The 17,914-nt window shown below is 37.3% G+C and overlaps 1 protein-coding gene across 1 annotated transcript in view; it reads right to left on the bottom strand.

Moving 5' to 3' along the window:
* The window catches only part of SPATA5 (spermatogenesis associated 5), a 594,939-nt gene that overhangs the window by 554,760 nt on the left and 22,265 nt on the right, over positions 1–17,914 (bottom strand). Inside the window, exons 4-9 of the mRNA XM_042781734.1 lie at positions 9,960–10,018; positions 8,658–9,302; positions 7,505–7,634; positions 6,445–6,501; positions 5,625–5,748; positions 2,040–2,295 (exon numbers count right to left, since the gene is read on the bottom strand). Of these exons, the coding sequence (XP_042637668.1) occupies positions 2,040–2,295; positions 5,625–5,748; positions 6,445–6,501; positions 7,505–7,634; positions 8,658–9,302; positions 9,960–10,018 (1,271 nt within the window). The remainder of the gene's footprint in view (positions 1–2,039; positions 2,296–5,624; positions 5,749–6,444; positions 6,502–7,504; positions 7,635–8,657; positions 9,303–9,959; positions 10,019–17,914) is intronic.

Raw genomic sequence — 17,914 nt, 5'->3', positions numbered from 1 at the left:
GCAATGATGGGCTCAAGTATAGCAGGGATTGTGGGGCTGGCGCGGGATCGGGCAGTGTTTCGTTCTGCTGTGCATGGGGTCGCTATGAGTCGGAAACAACTCGACGGCACTTACAACAACAACAATTCAATCTGTAGAAGCTCTGGTAGCTTAGTACCTTGACTGCTAACCGGAAGGCTGGCAGTTCAAACCCACCAGCCACTTCTTGGAAGGAAGATGGGGCAATTTACTTCCATAGTGATACTGCGTTGGAAGCCCAAGGAGGGGTCGCTATGTTTCTGTTCCAACTCAACAGCACATAACAACATTCAATCTGTATGCTGAACAAATAATCTAAGAAGCTGGACTATATGAAAATGAGTGTGGCAACACAATTGGAGGAAGACTCATTAATAACCTGTTATATGCAGACAACACAATTTTGCTTGCTGAAAGTGAGGATGACTTGAAGCACTTCCTGATGAAGATTAAATACCACAGTCTACAGAATGGATGACCCCTCAACATAAAAATGAAAATCCTCACAACTGGACCAATAAGTAGCATCACGATAAATGGAGAAAAGACTAAAGTTGTCAAAGATTTCATATTACTTGGTTCCACAATCAACACCAGTGGAAGCAGCAGTCAAGAAATCAGACGTTGTATTACACTGGGTAAATCTGCTGCAAAAGACCTCTTTAAAATACTAAAGATCTAAGATCTCTTTGAAGACTAAGATGTGCCTAACCCAAGCCATGGTATTTTCAATTGCCTCATATGCATGTGAGAGCTCTACAATGAATAAGGAAGATCAAAGAAGAGTTGATGCTTTTGAGTTGGGGTATTGATGAAGAATACTGAAAGTACCATGGACTGCCAGAAGAACCAACAGATCTGTCCTGGAAGAAGTACAGCCAGAATGCTCCTTGGAGGCAAGAATGGCCAGACCTTGTCTCACCTACTTTGGTCATGTTGTCAGCAGGGACCATTCCCTGGAGAAGGGTATCATGCTTAGAGAAGTGGATGGTTAACAAAAAAGTGGAAGGTCCTCAACAAGATGGACTGACACAGTGGCTGCAGCGATGGGCTTAGGGATAGCAAAGACTGTGAGGCTGGCACAGGACTGACTGGGCAATGTTTCGTACTATTGTACGGAGCATCACTATGAGTCAGAGCCGACTCAATGGCACTAAACAACAATAACATGGCTGAAATTACACTGAAGAACTATGCAAACATCAAAAGATCTTAAAAGCTTCTAAATTATAATAGTTATATAGATTAAATTAAAAAATATATAAATTAATTAAATGTAATTATAAATTAAATTATAATTATTAAATTATAAATTAAGTTAAATTAATTATAAATTAATTAAATTTAGTTAATTCTAAATTAACTATACTTATGCCATACTGCAGTTCTTAAAGTCAAGGAGTCTGTTGATTAATAAACAGCCCTTAAACATTTTCAACTATGTTATCAGTGGCACACACTCTATGGCATAGAATTCTCAGGTTTCACTAAGCACTTTTTCAGCATTTCAACAAATACAAAGCTTCTCCCTTAAGGAAAATTTTGACCCTGCTATAAGCATTTCTCCCTAATTTCCATAGCAAATCAAATCAGTAAACACAATCATCTTCAACACTACCATCAATGCATCTGGTAATTTACATGTGTATATGTGCAAGCAGACGCACATGCATGCTCGTGTGTGTGTGTGTGTCTATGTGTGTATATACTCCAAAAAAGTCTGGAACATGTAATTACCACTCCACTCATTCATTTCCTATAATAGCAGCTACCACTAGGAGGCAGGATTGAGAGTAGTAATTTTTATTTTCTTTTTCAAAGTGTTCTTAATCAGCCAGAATTTTTCTCAATGAGTATCGACTCGATGGCCATGGGTTTGGTTTTATTTGGTTATACATTTTGTGATTAGAAAAACATTAAAGCCATCTCCATTTTTAAAATAACTAAGGTACAAATTATTAATAACAAACTGAAGTTATTAAGCCCAACAATATAAAGTCATCATGGCAAATCACACTCACCTGCTTCATTACACAAGGCTTTCAAATCTGCTCCAACATATCCATGAGCACTATTTGCCAGGTGTAGCAGTTCAGCTTCAGTGAGCAGATGGGGTACCCTGCGAAGCAGCTTCTGAAGGATATCCAAACGGTCCTCAGCATTAGGAACGCCAATCTCAATCTCTTTATCAAATCGGCCAGGTCTTCGGAGTGCAGCATCTAAAGCATGAGGGCGATTAGTGGCCCCAAGAACCAACACTTGTCCTTCACTTCCTTCCTAACAAAATGAAATGAAAACAAATTACATGTTACTCCAAAAGTTAAAGAAAAAAAAAAAAAAAAAGGGAGGGGGGGTGGCTTCGTAGAGGATGGATCTAAATGTCCAGACTGCTAAATCTTACTCCTTACACTTATGTACTACCCATCCACATTTTTCAAAGCTTAGTCTAAATGTTTCCCTAAAAAGTTTTCCAATACTTCCCTCTCCATCTCACTGTCAGTGTCAGTGATGTCTCACTTTTACTGTATTACTATACCATCCTCATAAATGATAACATAAAATATCCTGCCTTACGGTTGCTTTAATACATGTTTCTTCCCCTACTTGAGAGAAAATACTATTCAAAAAGTATAAGGCTACATTAGAAATTTGTCTAAAAAATCTTTCTCACAAGTAAACTTTTTTCTTTTATTTTGCTAAATTTTTAAGTTCCTGAAAATATAAACAACAACATAGTATGCATCTACATATCAGCTATTCTTAAATATATATGGATTTTTAACTCCGAACTAAAGTTTAATTTACTCTCTGACAATGAAATTGTTGTTGTTGTTGTTTTTATGTGCCATCAAGTCAGATCCGACTCATAGCAACTCCTCCTTGGGTTTCCAAGGCGGTATCTCTACAGAAGTACATTGCCCAACTTTCCTTCCAAGGAGTAGCTGGTGGGATTGAACTGCCAACCTTCTGCTTAGAACATCAAAATATAAAAAACCATAATCATGACCAGCCACCTGCAAAAATTATTCAACATTCTATTAAGATAACCTGAGTATAATCTCACAGAGATTATAAGTAAGAAAACTCACACCTAATCAGTTTTACTTGATGTACCAAGAGAAAAAGCATGGACTACACTGAATCTAAAAATTTTAAGTGTGGAAGGACAAATGTTATTGTTGTTGCTGTTTTGTTGTTGTTGTTGTTGTTATGTGCCATCGAGTCGGCCCTGACTCATAGCAACCCCTCCTTGGGTTTCCGAGGCAGTATCACTACGGAAGTAGGATTGCCCAACCTTCCTTCCGAGGAGTGGCTGGTGGGTTTGAACCGCCAGCCTTCCGGTTAGCAGTCAAATGCTTTAGCCACTATGCTGTCAGAGCTGTTAGGTGCCATCAAGTCATTTCTGACTCATAGCGACCCTATACAAAACAGAACAAAACACAAAACACTGCCTGGTCCTGCACCATCTTCATAATCACTGCTATGTTTGAGGCCATTGTTGCAGCCACTATGTCACTCCATCTCATTAAAGGTCAAATAGAGGACAAACAGAAAAAAGATAAACAAATAGAAGCCCATGAACATTTTCAGAATAAACATGTCACATGCTTCCAGCCCTGACCAAAAGTGAGAATACCAGTTCTTCACCAAGCCTTTGCCAATGGTGGAGAAAGAGGCAGCAGATTGACTTAGCGATTTGTTGTTGCTAGCTCCCAACTCTTGGTGATTCTATGCACCACAGAAGGAAATGGTGCTTCGGTCCTGAGCTATCACCATGATTAGTTACAAATTGAACTTGATCAGTGGCCAATTTTCTGAAGATCAACAGGCCTTTCTTCCTAGTCTTAGTCAGGAAGAGCCTTCAATCTCATACCCTACTCACTAAGGGCCCTTCTAATTATAATATAAATAATTTCCTCCATATATTTTTCCCTTCTGGGTGAAAATATGGTCATCCATAAACAAAGTTATTTGGTTGGCTTAACAGTTACATTTCTTTCTTACTATGAATGGATAAACTGGCATCCTGGTTTACAAATCAGTCTCTTGTGAGCATTATCATTGGTCAGTTCTCAAAGTCCCTTAACTCCAACATATTAACAACACTGAATTCTCCACCTTTATTAGCTGAAAAACCAAACCTGGGATACAATGATCACATCTAGGTAACTGTCCCAGGATTGATAATCAGTTGGTTACCCAGCCTCCCTAGATGATAACTCTTTTCTTTTATGATTCTTAAAATTACATATAACATATGGTAGCAAATAAAAGACTCATCATCAAACCTTCGTGTTATTTTCACATGCTCAGTTTGTAGTAAAAGCCAGTAAAAATAAGATGGTTCTAATTGCCCAGTTTTTTAATGTGCAATTGGGGTTGGGACTATATGATTTCTAAGAATTCTTTAGCATCTAACCTATTTTGGTGGTTAAGGTTACGTGTCAACTTGGCTGGTCATGGTTCAGTGGCTAGGCAGCTGGATGCAGTTATTACCCATTGTGAGACTGGTAATTCACTCCGTGGTGGAATCTACAAGAGGAGCTGAGTAGTTGCTTTATGGACGTGGCTGCTTCCAGTATATAAGAAGCAGCTTTGGGAATGGTCTCCAGCTGAATGGCACACTTGAACCCTGCATGCAGCCTGCCGTGTTCGGACGATCTTGGGACTTTCAATGGACTTGAATCAATGGCCTGCCGTATGGTTTGTTAACATCAAACTGTGCCTTTTCCCTTGTTGATCTTGGGTTTGTCAGCCTCAGCAGCTAGCAGCTGCCTGAATAGAGAGATGCCCCCAGCTTCAGTGGGCGGGGAACAAAAGGCAGAGCTGAAGCCCAGGGTCAAAAGGCTTTCACTCATCCCCTAGAGCCTGGCACCTGGAACTTGGACTTCTAGCCTCCAGGACTATAAGAGAATAAACTCCTGTTTGTTAAAGCCATCCCATCTGTGGTATAATCCTGTCAGAGTGGCACTAGGTAACCAAAACACCTATTATAATTCTAAAAACTTTAGTTATCTGTAAGTCTCCAAAAGAAATGTATTCTTACTGTTAAAGAGAATTTTTCTTCATTCTTATTCTCTATTAGTCCATGGATCTCTCTTTCATAATTAGCATACAGTTTTTATTAATGTAAGTGTGTATACCCTACCAGAATCTAAAAACGTAGGTAAATTCTCTATAAATTTTTACTGCACATTTTCTATCATTTTTACTTTATTTTCATTTGCTTAGCACAAACCCCTAAAGAATCCATTCTTAAATGAGTAAAAAGACTTACTCATAACTTCTAGTAATGTCCCCTAAAATTTATTTATTGAATCTTCCTTGCAAATCTTTAAGTTAATATCATTTATCACTAAAGAAATCCATCATGGTATATCATTTTATAGTCTGGACAAACACGCCATATGTTGTCCTAACAGTTACTAAGTAATCTGCTGAAGAAAATTATTTTATGAGTCTTTCCTCTAGTTTCTATGGCTAACATTGTTTCCTTATCCTAGAATACCCAAAGACTTAAAAATATTCAATAACTCTGCTACTAGATATGTATTACTAGGAATCAAAATTTTCCTATAAAGAATCAGCATTAGTTCTGTACTTACTGAACCAATGCCATCCATCAGTGTTAACAGTGAAGCTACAACTCTTTTTTCCACTTCATTCTGAGCCCCTTCTCTCTTAGGGCAAAGTGCATCCAGCTCATCAATAAATATAATTGACGGGTGCCTAAAAGCAAACAAGTAAAATATATTTTCTAACTTACATTTAATTTAAAATATCACTTAATTCCAAATTTTCAACTGAAATAGAACACATCAAATTTAAGATTCCCTTAAGGTTATTAAAGATAAAGGCAATAGAATATTAAGCTGCAAAACCTTAGATTAATTCTAGTTCAAATCTGTAACTCACTAATCTCACATCCTAGTAGAGTCTACCTTCAATAAGAAGACAGTGTACTGACAACCATCTACTGCCCATGAGATGACAATCTATCCCCGCAGACAAAACTTGCCCACCAGTGCCTACTAAATTATTAAGAACTAAATCAATTCAGAAGCTTAGGCTAGAGATGTCCCTTTGGAACAGCTTTAGCGCCCTATGGATATAAGCTAGAAATACCTCCTCCCTACTCCATTAAAAAAGGAAAATCATAAATTTCTATGTTCAAGCAAGATCCAATGACTTACCAAACAACACTTTGTTTTAATTCTTCTATTCTAAGTAATGTAACAGCTTATTTATGAGACTTCCAAAATAATATTAGACTTAAATCAGAATTTCATTAAATCTACCATCTATCCGTGTGGCTATCACTATTATTTTATACTATTCTTTTATGCTTTGTATAATCTACTGTCTACTTTGATTAAAACAGCTTTGACTATTAATTCTAAAAAATCTAAATATAAAGGAGTATACCGCAGAGTGGCTTCAGCAAATATCTGACGTAACTTTGCTTCAGTCTCACCATAAAATCTGTAACAAATAAAATACATTTAAGGACCAGTTATTATTATTATATTTAAAGCTTTGTCTATAAAAAGTTTTGTCTGTATCTATCTTCTCAAATATTTCCAGCATTCTTAAAATTACTTTCAAAAATTATTTTCCAAACGTAATTTTATATACACTAACAAGGAACTTCAGTGTCATGCAACATCCCACTTAACTGGCCTAATATCATATTTAGTGCTTCTGATCTGTTTGTTACATACTGCCTGGGGTCTTAAAAGATTGCAAGGCAACACCCAAGACACAAAAATTCGTCTCTATTAACCTAGAACAACAGAAGGAGGAAAGCCAGGAATAAGAGGAAGAAATGGAATACATGGCCAACTACCTCCATGAACAACTTCTTCCACTGCCATGAGACAAGAATTGGATAATGCCAGCTACCATGAATATTTTGATCAAAAATAGAAGAATCTTGATCAAAAGGGGAAAATGTAGAACACAATTTCAAATTCTCCAGGAAACAAGACTTTCTACAAGCATGGAGTGTAAATGAACTTACAAAACTATTGCCCTGAGACAATCTTTAAACCTTGAATCAAAAATATTTCCTAAAGTAGTCTTAAAACCTAACAACAGTTTAGCTTAACTACAAAAAAATGGTCTGCCTTGAACATAATGCTCTTTCAAAATCTATCTATATGGGATCAAAATGATACCAGGAACTTAAAAGATTAGAGAAGAACTTTAGGGGGCAGTGAGTTTATGGGTAAGAACAACTCAGAAAAGAAGAGTGAGAATAGGTGCATAACTCAGATGTACTCAATGTCACTGAATTGTCCATGTTGGATTGCTGTTATGTTTTGCTATGTATATTCTCAATAATAACAAAATAAATAAAATTTAAGGACAAAAAAGCAAATTTAAAATATTTCAGTAAATGAAATATCCAGACAGTTACCATGCAGTAATTTTTAAGATGTATATTTAACAATGTTAGATTTAGTCTATTAAATAATGTACCTACTTGCTGATAATTTCAGGACCATTAATTACAGAAACATAGGCTCCAACTTCATTAGCAACAGCCCTGGCAATCATTGTCTTTCCAGTACCTGGAGGACCATAGAGTAATACTCCTCTAGGGGCAGGAATTCCTGTAAGAACAGAAGGTTGTATCCAGCATTGCAAGTATTGTCATATGACTTCAAACATAAGCTATAGAGTGTGTATTCACCAAGAGCCATAAAACAAAGGCAAGAGTCAGACTTCCCCCACCCCAAAAAAAAGATATACTAACTAGCCCAAACACTGATCCCAAGCAATGATCCCAAAGCAATTCACTTTGTAGACACCTAACTAATAAAACACCAGATGGACATACACATTGTTGCCACGCCCCATCCACACAGCACAGTTCAATAAGCAGAAAACAAAGTCCACACAACACGGACAGCTAAAAACAAGCCATAATCTCAGCTTTCTTTCAATGAAGAATCTTGGCAAGTATAAGCACTAATAGCAAAATGTGAATGCAAAGGTCTGTCATTTATATACATACATGTATATATACTTATATATGGATATGGGTATATACATATATCCATATCCACACACACATATACATATGCACACACATCTATCTATTGGACTGATATATACATACACACATATATAAAGATCCATGTAAAAAGAAAAAGCAGATGAAAGAATAGCATGCACCAAATAAACCCAGAAAATCTGGGCAGTAACCCTGCAGACGAAGCTCTAAGTTTCCTAGTAGCCAAGAAGTCACACCCTTAACTATTTGTCTCAATACAAAGTTATCTGTATACAGCTGCATTTCCTAACAATGATGTTTTATCCAATATATTTGAATGTTTGGTTTATTTATGTAATCATTACAGCTGATCTAGCATGACAAGATACTAATTTTATATCCAATCCAAACAACCATGACATCCTTGTCACTAACTCACATCACAATTTAGAGAATGAAGTACAGAAAATGCTTCTCTTAATTGGTTTCTCACAAGCAAGTGACACTTTCTACCACACCTACCCCTCAAGACATAAAAAGAGGAAAGGTGGGGAATATTCATTAGGTTAGGTGAAATTGGCCAACGGCTTTTCAGTTGGAATATAACACTTTCGCATGCAATAAACCAAAGAAATCATACCATAACTCTTGAAAAGTTCAGGCTGTTTGAGAGGCAATTCAATTATTTCTCTAATTGCTTTCAGCTGACTATTCAAGCCTCCTATCATGTCATAAGTTATTTTGAATTGCTTGTCTTGCTCTTTTGTATTTGGATGGATCTTTATAAAATTGACTCTTGTTGTTGAAGAAATAAAATAAAAATTATCAGTGTTCAATTTTGCTCCCATATTGGCTGACTTTAGCAATCTCTCTTCATTGGTAAGTTGTATATTTCCTTCTCCGACAGACTCAAAACTACATTTAAGACAAGTGTCTTCCTCTAGCCCAAGTCCACTCTGTTCCCCAGGACTCTGTGCAATATCCAACAAAATGGTATCAGCATTATTTATAATTTTGTCATCTATTGGTTTGCAAGGAGTACTGCTTGATGCCGGATCCCGGGGATCTTCCAGACCTAACCGGCTTAGCTGTAAGGACATATCCAGACTACTGGCATCCATGCTGGACTGTGCAAAAACCATTCCCTGGGTGCCAGTATCACAGTCACTCTGAGGCCATCCCAGTATCATGCCATCTGTCCCTTTTACTCGTAACACTTGCAACTTGCATGGTCTTCCATAGAATGTACAGTACAGAAAGTTGCCTGGTAAAATAATCTTGCCATCTAGAAAATAATTTATTAAATATATATGTTAGGAAAAAAAAAATATATATAAGCACAATTTTTCACAAGTTTAATGTTTTCAATAATAATTTAACCTGTCAACAAAACTATTTGACTAAAAAGACTAAAAATTCTAAAGCAAAGATGGAGTATTATAAATATTGTAAAGTAACTATCAGGAAAAAATAGAGGATCTAATACTCAATTCGACTATGATAAAGCACTAAATAGAAAAAAAAAGAAGACAGACAAGATGATTTTTGAGATCCTCTATCCCCACAGATATATGCTTGCTGATCAAGCATACCAACAAATCCTCAAGAATCCCCTATTTGATAATTAACTAACTTAAAATGGCACACCAAGCAGCACTTCAAAATAGTGCTTCTCACTAGAGCAAAAGCTTGAGAGTTAAAGGCCTCAGTTTTGCCACTGACAATGTCTATAAACAAGTTAAGTCTCTCCACTTCTCCCCTGCCAATCATTAGTGGAGAACAATAACACACACTTATCTCACAAGGCTATTAATTTATTGAAGGGAATATTCTAAGCTATTTTAAAGGAAAGTAACATATATATGTAAGATTTCAAAAACAATTTTTTACTACTGCGTTACTCCTCAAAAATTAATAAAAGAACTTTAAATAGACATCTCACCTAGTTTTCTCAGAAGGCAACCAGTCAATTCTTCTTCATTGATCTCCACATTTCTGTTACTGTAAGAGGTGAGAAAAGGGTAAGGGGGATGAGTAGGATAGAAATCAGCATTAAATACACAAGAAACTAAAATGTTATATAAAATTACATAGGAATAGTTATAATATAGACCTGAGCAAAAGAGGAATTCATTTTAAATGCGGAAATGATTTACACAATTTTAGTAAGGACCAAAAAATAACATTTTCCCAATACTTCTTACAAAATATCATTTGCAATTTGATGCCTTAATGACCTTAAATCAATGTTCTTCAAAATATAGGATATTTCTAATTAGTGGCTCATTACGTCATTTCAGTGAGTACCATCCAGCATTTAATACCTCACACATAAAACAGGTAAATACTGTATTGCTTTGCAAAATACTAATCTCTTATACACACACAAATACATATATATACATACACACATGTATCTATATAGCCATATGCAGCTGGTACAAACTAGTCTGCATATATGCACAATATATGTGTACCTGTGGGTGTATGTATACAATAAATTATAATTAAACATATATTTTTATTGAGTGTCATAGTCAAAAACATCTCAAAAACACTGAGCTACATTAATCATAAATGAAAAAAGCAATAGGTCACATAAAAAGAAAGACAAACAATGGATGTCAGAAGAGTCTGAAACTTGTTCTTGAACATAAGAGCACCTAAAGTGAATTGAAGAAATAATGAAATAAAGGTCTGAAAAGAAGATTTCAAAGGGTGGCTCAAGACAACAAAGTATTATAAAGAAATGTTCTGCAGTTAAGAAACCTAAAGGGAAGAACACACTCAGCATTTTCAAGCAGAAAGAACTGAAGAAAAAATTAAAGCCTCAAGTTGTAATACTGAAAGATTCTAGGGGCAAAATACTGAGTGACACAGAGAGCATCAAAAGAAGATAGAAGGAACATACAGTTACTATACCAAAAAGACTTAGTCAATGTTCAAACATTTCAAGAGGTAACATCTGATTAAGAATCAATGGTACTGAACAAAGTAAAAAGAGAACCTACAGAATGGGAAAAAATATTCGGCAACAACATATCTGATAAGGGACTTATCTCTAAAATTTCAAGAACGCTCCAACACTTCAACAACAAAAAGATAAAAAATCCAATTAAAACATGGGCAGAAGGCATGAATAGACACTTTCACCAAAGAGGATATTCAGGCAACTAACAAACACATGAAGAAATGTTCATGATCATTGAATAATGCAGAATCTGATTCAGGCAGGCAGCAAACACATGAAGAAATGCTCTTAATCATTAGCCTTTAGAGAGATGCAAATCAAAACAACAAGATGCCATCTTGCCCCAGCACTAGTAGCAAAGTTCAACAAGACAGAAAATAACAAATGCTGGCGAGGATGTGGAGAGATTGGGACTCTCACACACTGCTGGTGGAACTGTAAAATAAAACAACCACTGTGCAAAGCAGTATGGCAATTCCATAAAAAGTTGGAATTAGAAATACCATTTGATCTAGCCATTCCATTACTAGCTATATATCCTGAAGAAGTGAAAGCCATGACAAGAACAGATACATGCACACCCATGTTCATCACAGCACTATTTACAATAGCAAAAAGATGGAAACAACCGAAGAGCCCATCAACAGAAAAACAGATAACCAAACTATGGTACATACACACAATGGAATACTACGCAACCCTAAAGAATAACATAGAATCAGCAAAACACCACATAATGTGGATGAACTTGGGTGACATTATGCTGAATAAAATAAGTCAATCACAGAAGGACAAATATTGTTAGTCTGTTATTGTAAAAAGTCAAGGAAAGGTTTATGTATGGAAGAAATTTTTCTTTGTTGGTTACCATCAGTGAGAGAGGAGGGGAGGGAACACTATTAGTTAGGTAGAGATCAGTACTGATTGGGGTGAAGAGAAGGGCAATGTACCAAATGTGAATGATCAACACAGTGGCACTGAGGATGAGAAAGATATAGAGAGGTGCATGGGAGGCACGGACAACAAAGATGAACCCTTTCACACACACAGTACTGCATTGTCAGTGAAGGCAAACAATGATCTATGTGTGGATAGATGGGTGGACAGGCTGAACTATTAGGTATGTCTATGCAGAGGGGAGCATGCTCATGACCATGTACAGGACTGGCAGACAATGTTTCTAAGAGTGTATTTGTATGTTCTGTAAGAATTTCCAGGTATACAGTAGAGCTGACAAGGGACAAGGTGGTGGTGATTTCTTGGCCACAGCCAGCTACCCACCCAGAGGAAGCAAATAGCTGAACCTGTGGGCTCAGGACTATAGTCACAGGGGATATCAAACTCAATTGACATAACATACTACACAAAAACACTGTTCCACATACTACTTTGGCAAGTAATGACTGGGACCTTAAAAGTTTGCAAGTGGCCATCTAGATGTAACAATGGGTCTTTCAACATCCAGAGCAAAAAAGAATGAAGAAACCCAAAGATGCATGGAAACCATTAGTCCAAGGGACTGGCAGAACCATGCAATCCTCAGCCTATATGACCACAAGACCAGAAGAAATAGATGGTGCCCAGCTACCACTGTCAACTACTCAGAGAGGGATCTATGTAGGAGATCCTGGACAAAATGGGAGAACAATGTGGAACAAAACTCAAAATCACTAAAAAAAAAAAAAGGACCAAGTTTGCTGGTCTGATAGAGCCCAATGGAACCACTGAGACTATAGCCCCTAGCTGCCCTTAAGGTCTGGAATTGAACCCACTCCTGTGGCTTCCAGCCAAACAAAAGACAGGTATATGACCTGAACATTTACATTAGGTAGATACACTCCTTGGAGAGATCAATCATGGGAAAACAGAAGGGCTATGTATGCACACAAGATAGCTTGAGGGGCAGGAGTGCATGGGAGAGAAGGACACAGGGAAGAGGTAACTATGGGGAGGAAGTGGGAGGGGAGCTGTTGCATTGTGGGAAATTGCAGGCAATGTCATGAGACAAAGTGTATGTGAGCTCCTGTATAGAAAGTGAATATGCTCTGTAAACTTTCACTCAGATCACAAAAAATTTTTTTTTTAAAAAAAGTAACATATAATCTGCAAAACACCCCATAATATGGATGAATTTGGAAGACATTATGCTGAATGAAATAAGTCAATCACAGAAGGACAAATGTTGTATTAGTTCACTATTGTGAAGTCAAGGAAAGGTTTATATATGGAATGAAACTTTCTTTGTTGGTTACCAGGGGTGGGAGGAGAAGGGAGGGAACACTGCTAGAACTACTGATTTGGGTGAAGGTAGCAGCAATGCACCAAATGTCAGGGATCAGCACAGTGGTACTGAGGAAGAGCAAGACACAGAGAGGAATATGGGAGATAAACAACAAAAATGAGCCCTATTATACATACAGTACTGCATTGTCAGTGATGGCAAATGTTGATCTATGGGTAGATAGATGGTTAGACAGGCTGAATGATCAAGTATGTCTAGGCAGAGGGGAAGTGTGCCCATGACGTGTATAGGGTTGGCAGATGATGTTTCTACAAGTGTATTTGTATGTTCTGTAAGAATGTCCAGGTATAGAAGAGCTAGCTGGCAAGAGCAAGGTTGTGGTAACTTTTTGGCCACAGCCAGCTACCCAGAGGGAGTGAGTAGTTGGACCTGTGGGCTCAGGACCATGCTCCCAGGGGATATGAAGCTCAACTGGCATAACGTACTTCACGAAAACATTGTTCCACACCATATTTGGTGAGTAGCAATGGGATCTTAAGAGCTTGCAAGCAGGACTTCCAGTAAGATGGCAGAGTAGGCAGACAAGCCACACAGACCCTCTTCAACAAAGAAAAGAGAAACCAACTGAAAGAGATACAGAAGATAATCCTAGAGCCCTGAGCTTTGAAAGGAAGTATACAGAAGTGGATTAGGCACCAACCAGTGGAAAAACCTGAATGAAAACAGTGAGTACAGAAACTGACAGAGCTGCAGACTGTCAGCTACTCTGATGGCACCAACAGCCTGAATACTTCCAAGTGGTACTAGGACCTGAGAACTGAACTAAAGATCAGGCCTGGTCACCAAGGACTGCAGTGATGACTGCACAGGTAGCCTATAACTAGGAAGGGAAACAGCAAGAAGAGAGACAACCTGAGTACTAGACTTTCAGCTGTCTGGGAGGGCACAGCCATTTCAGCTGTTTACCAGAGGCAGCCACTTTGGATATTTAAAGTGACCAAGGGTGCAGCTATTTTGAATGATTACAAGCAGTGGCCATTTTGGATATTTAAAGTGATAGCATTCTCATTGGGATTCCAAGGACCTAAGAATAGCCTCCACTTGTCAAGGATGGCAGAGATATACAGGAGGCTGACAACGGTAAAGGAGATAGGTAGTGAGTATGTAAGTGCTGCCAACTAGTGAACAGAGAAGCACAGGACCCTGCTTACATAGATAGCATCCAAACAAAACAAAGAAAATGAAAATCGTGGGTAAGTCACTTCAACATATAATCACCAATTAAATATAATTAACAAAAACATCACAATGTCTTGAAGACAACAGACCATCACAGTCCACGCAAAGAAGCAAGATAAAGCAGAAGAAACAAAGGACCAGGATACAGACCCAGAACACATCCCTGAGGAAGGAGCAGCATCAGTACTCTCTGACAAGGAATTAATAAGAATTATATTTAGGTACTTTCAATGGATTGAGAGACAGATCAAGGAAAACACTGATGAAATTGAGGAAAACACAGAGAAAACCCTACAACAATTTCAAAAGACAATATGACAAAATGACAAAATAAATGAAAAATTAGAAATGATACAAAATCTACACATAGAAATCCAGAAGATGAATACAAAATTCTCAGAAATAGGTAACACTTTGAAAAGGCAAAAGAGTAGAACCAAATCAATGGAAGACAGAATTAGTGAGACTGAAGACAAATACCTCAATATTTCTTAAGAAAGGGATCAATCAGAAAAAAGATCAAAACAAAATGAAGAAACCCTAAGGTTCATGGGATAACTTCAAAAAGAATAACCTACGTGTAAGTGGAATTCCAGAACAGGAAGAGACAAATAAAACCACAGAGAAAACTGTTGAAGATTTGTTGAAAGAGAATTTCCCTGATTTGATGAAAGATGAGAATATATTCCTTCAAGAAGTCCAACGAACCCCAAACAGGATAGACTCCAAAAGAAAATCACCAAGACATATCATCATCAAACTCACCAAAATCAAAGGTAAAGAATCCTGAAAGCAGCACGGGGAAAAACAAAAAGTTAACTACAAGGGGCAATCAATAAGTCTAAGCTCAGATTTCTCAGCAGAAACCATGCAAGCAAGAAGACAATGGGATGGTATATATAAAGCCTGAAAGAAAAAAATTTCCAACCAAGAATTATATACCCAGCAACATTGTCCCTCAAATATAATGATGAAATTAGGACATTCCCAGATAAGCAGTAATTAAGGGAATTTGTTAAAATCAGATCAACCTTACAAGAGATGCTGAAGGGAGTTCTTTGGACAGAGAACCAACAATAGCAAACACTGAGCATTAACACACATAATGGTATAACCCAGAAACCAATCCAGTTATGGCAGTATCCAAACTTTAAAATAAGCCTACAGAATTGTAAACAGGGAACCAGAGACAACAATTGGCAAACAAGGACAATCACAAACCAAAAAGATAGAATAAACTGTGTAGCTAAAGAACTTCTAAATGATAGGGAAGTCAAGACAACTGCGAGACAGAGCAAGCTGTTCTAAACTTGGGAAGAAAATTATAAATCACAGGGTAACCTCAAAGAAAAATGATAAACCTTCACATCAAAATAAAAAGGAGGACCAGCACAAATATTTAGCATATTCTAAAACAATAGCAATGAAGGAAATGATAATACAATTCATAAATAAAACTAGCTCAACACAAAAAATTACATGGAACTAAGAAATAAGCTCACATCATGAAAAAGCACATAACAAAATAACAGCAACAAATTCATACTTACCAATAATTACACTTGCCAAAAGAGAATCTACAGATTGAGAAAAAATATTCGGCAATGACATATCTGACAAGGGACTTATCTGTCAAATTTATAGAAAACTCCAACACCTCAACAACAAAAAGATTAACAATCCAATTAAAAAATGGGCAGAAGACATGAATAGACACTTCACCAAAGAGGTTATTCAGGCGGCCAGCAAAGACATGAAGAAATGTTCACAATCATTAGCCATCAGAGAGATGCAAATCAAAACAACAATGAGATATCATCTCAGCCCAGCACTGATGCCAAAGTTCAACAAGAAAGAAAATAACAAATGCTGGTGAGGATGTGGAGAGATTGGAAGTCTCATACACTGCTGGTGGAACTTTAAAATAATACAACCACTGTGCAAAGCAGTATGGCGATTCCTTAAATAGTTGGAATTATAAATACCATTTGACCTAGCCATTCCATTACTAGGTATATATCCTAAAGAATCAAAACCCAGGACAAGAACAGACATATCTACACCCATGTTCATCGCAGCACTATTTACAATAGCAAAAAGATGGAAACAACCTAGGTGCCCATCAACAGAAGAATGAATAACCAAACTATGGTACATACTCACAATGGAATACTATGCAATACTAAAGAATAATGTAGAACCTGCAAAACACCCCATAATGTGGATGAACTTGGAGGACATCATGCTGAGTAAAATGAGTCAATCACAGAAGGACAAATAGAGTACTGATTTATTATTGTAAAATCTCAAGGAAAGGTTTATTTATAGAAGGAAACTTTCTTTTTTGGTTACCAGAGTGGGAGGGGAGGAGAAAGAACAAGGAACACTGCAAAAAAACAAAAAAAAAAAAATGCTTTAATTTTGTGTATTTCACCATATATAAATTATATTTCAATAAAATGTATTTAAGAAAAAGCATGCAAGTGCCCATCTAGATGCAACTATGGGTCTCTCCTCTTCTAGAGAAAAGAAGAATGAAGAAAACCAAAGACACACAGAAACAATCAGTCCAAGGGACTGGTAGACCACATGATCCTCAACCTATATCACTAGGAGATCAGAACTAGTTGGTGTCTAGCTATCACTGTGACCCACTTGAAGGGAGATCAGTGTAGGAGATCCTAGATAGAGTGGGAGACCAATGTGGAATAAAACTCAAAATTATGAAAAAACAAAAAAAGACCACTCTTGCTGGTCTGATAGAGCCCGGTGGAACCCGAGACTATGGCCCCTAGCTGCCCTTCAGGTCTGCAACTGAACTCCTATGGCTTACAGCCAAATAAAAGACTGGCCAAAGGAGCTCTGGTGGCATAGTGCCTAACACATTTGACTGTTAACCAGAAGGCTAGTTGTCCAAACCCACCAGCCACTCTCCGGAAGAAAGACTGGGCAATCTATTTCCACAGACATACCACCTCAGAAACCCAAGAGGGGTTGCTATGAGTCAAATCGACTTGACTACAGTGAGTTTGGTTTTTTTTTTTTTTAGTTTTTATATGGCTGAATATTTATATCCAGTAGATACACTCCTTGGAGAGCTCAATCATGGGAGAACAGAAGGGCAGTGTATGCACAAGCAGACTGATCAGGGTGCAGGAGTGCATGGGAAGGAAGGACAAAGGGAAGAGGTAACTATGGGAAGGAAGTGAGAAGATAGCTCTTATATTGTGAGAAACTGCAGTCAGTGTCATGGGACAAAATGTGTATGAACTGCTGTATGGAAAATGAAAATTGCTCTGTAAACTTTCACCCAGATCACAATAAAAATTTGAAGAAAAGAATAAGTGGGGAGTTCCGGCAAGATGGCGGACTAGGCAGAAGGATTGCACAGACCCTCTTCCACAAAGAAAAGGGAAACCAATTAACACAGACACAGAAGATAATC

Source organism: Orycteropus afer, unplaced genomic scaffold (genome assembly GCF_000298275.1).
Source record: "Orycteropus afer afer isolate SDZICR_OR568_19922 unplaced genomic scaffold, OryAfe1.0 scaffold00162, whole genome shotgun sequence".
NCBI classification, from domain to species: Eukaryota; Metazoa; Chordata; class Mammalia; order Tubulidentata; family Orycteropodidae; genus Orycteropus; species Orycteropus afer.
The sequence above is the reverse complement of the archived record's forward strand: the minus strand, read 5'-3'. Positions and strand labels throughout refer to the sequence as shown.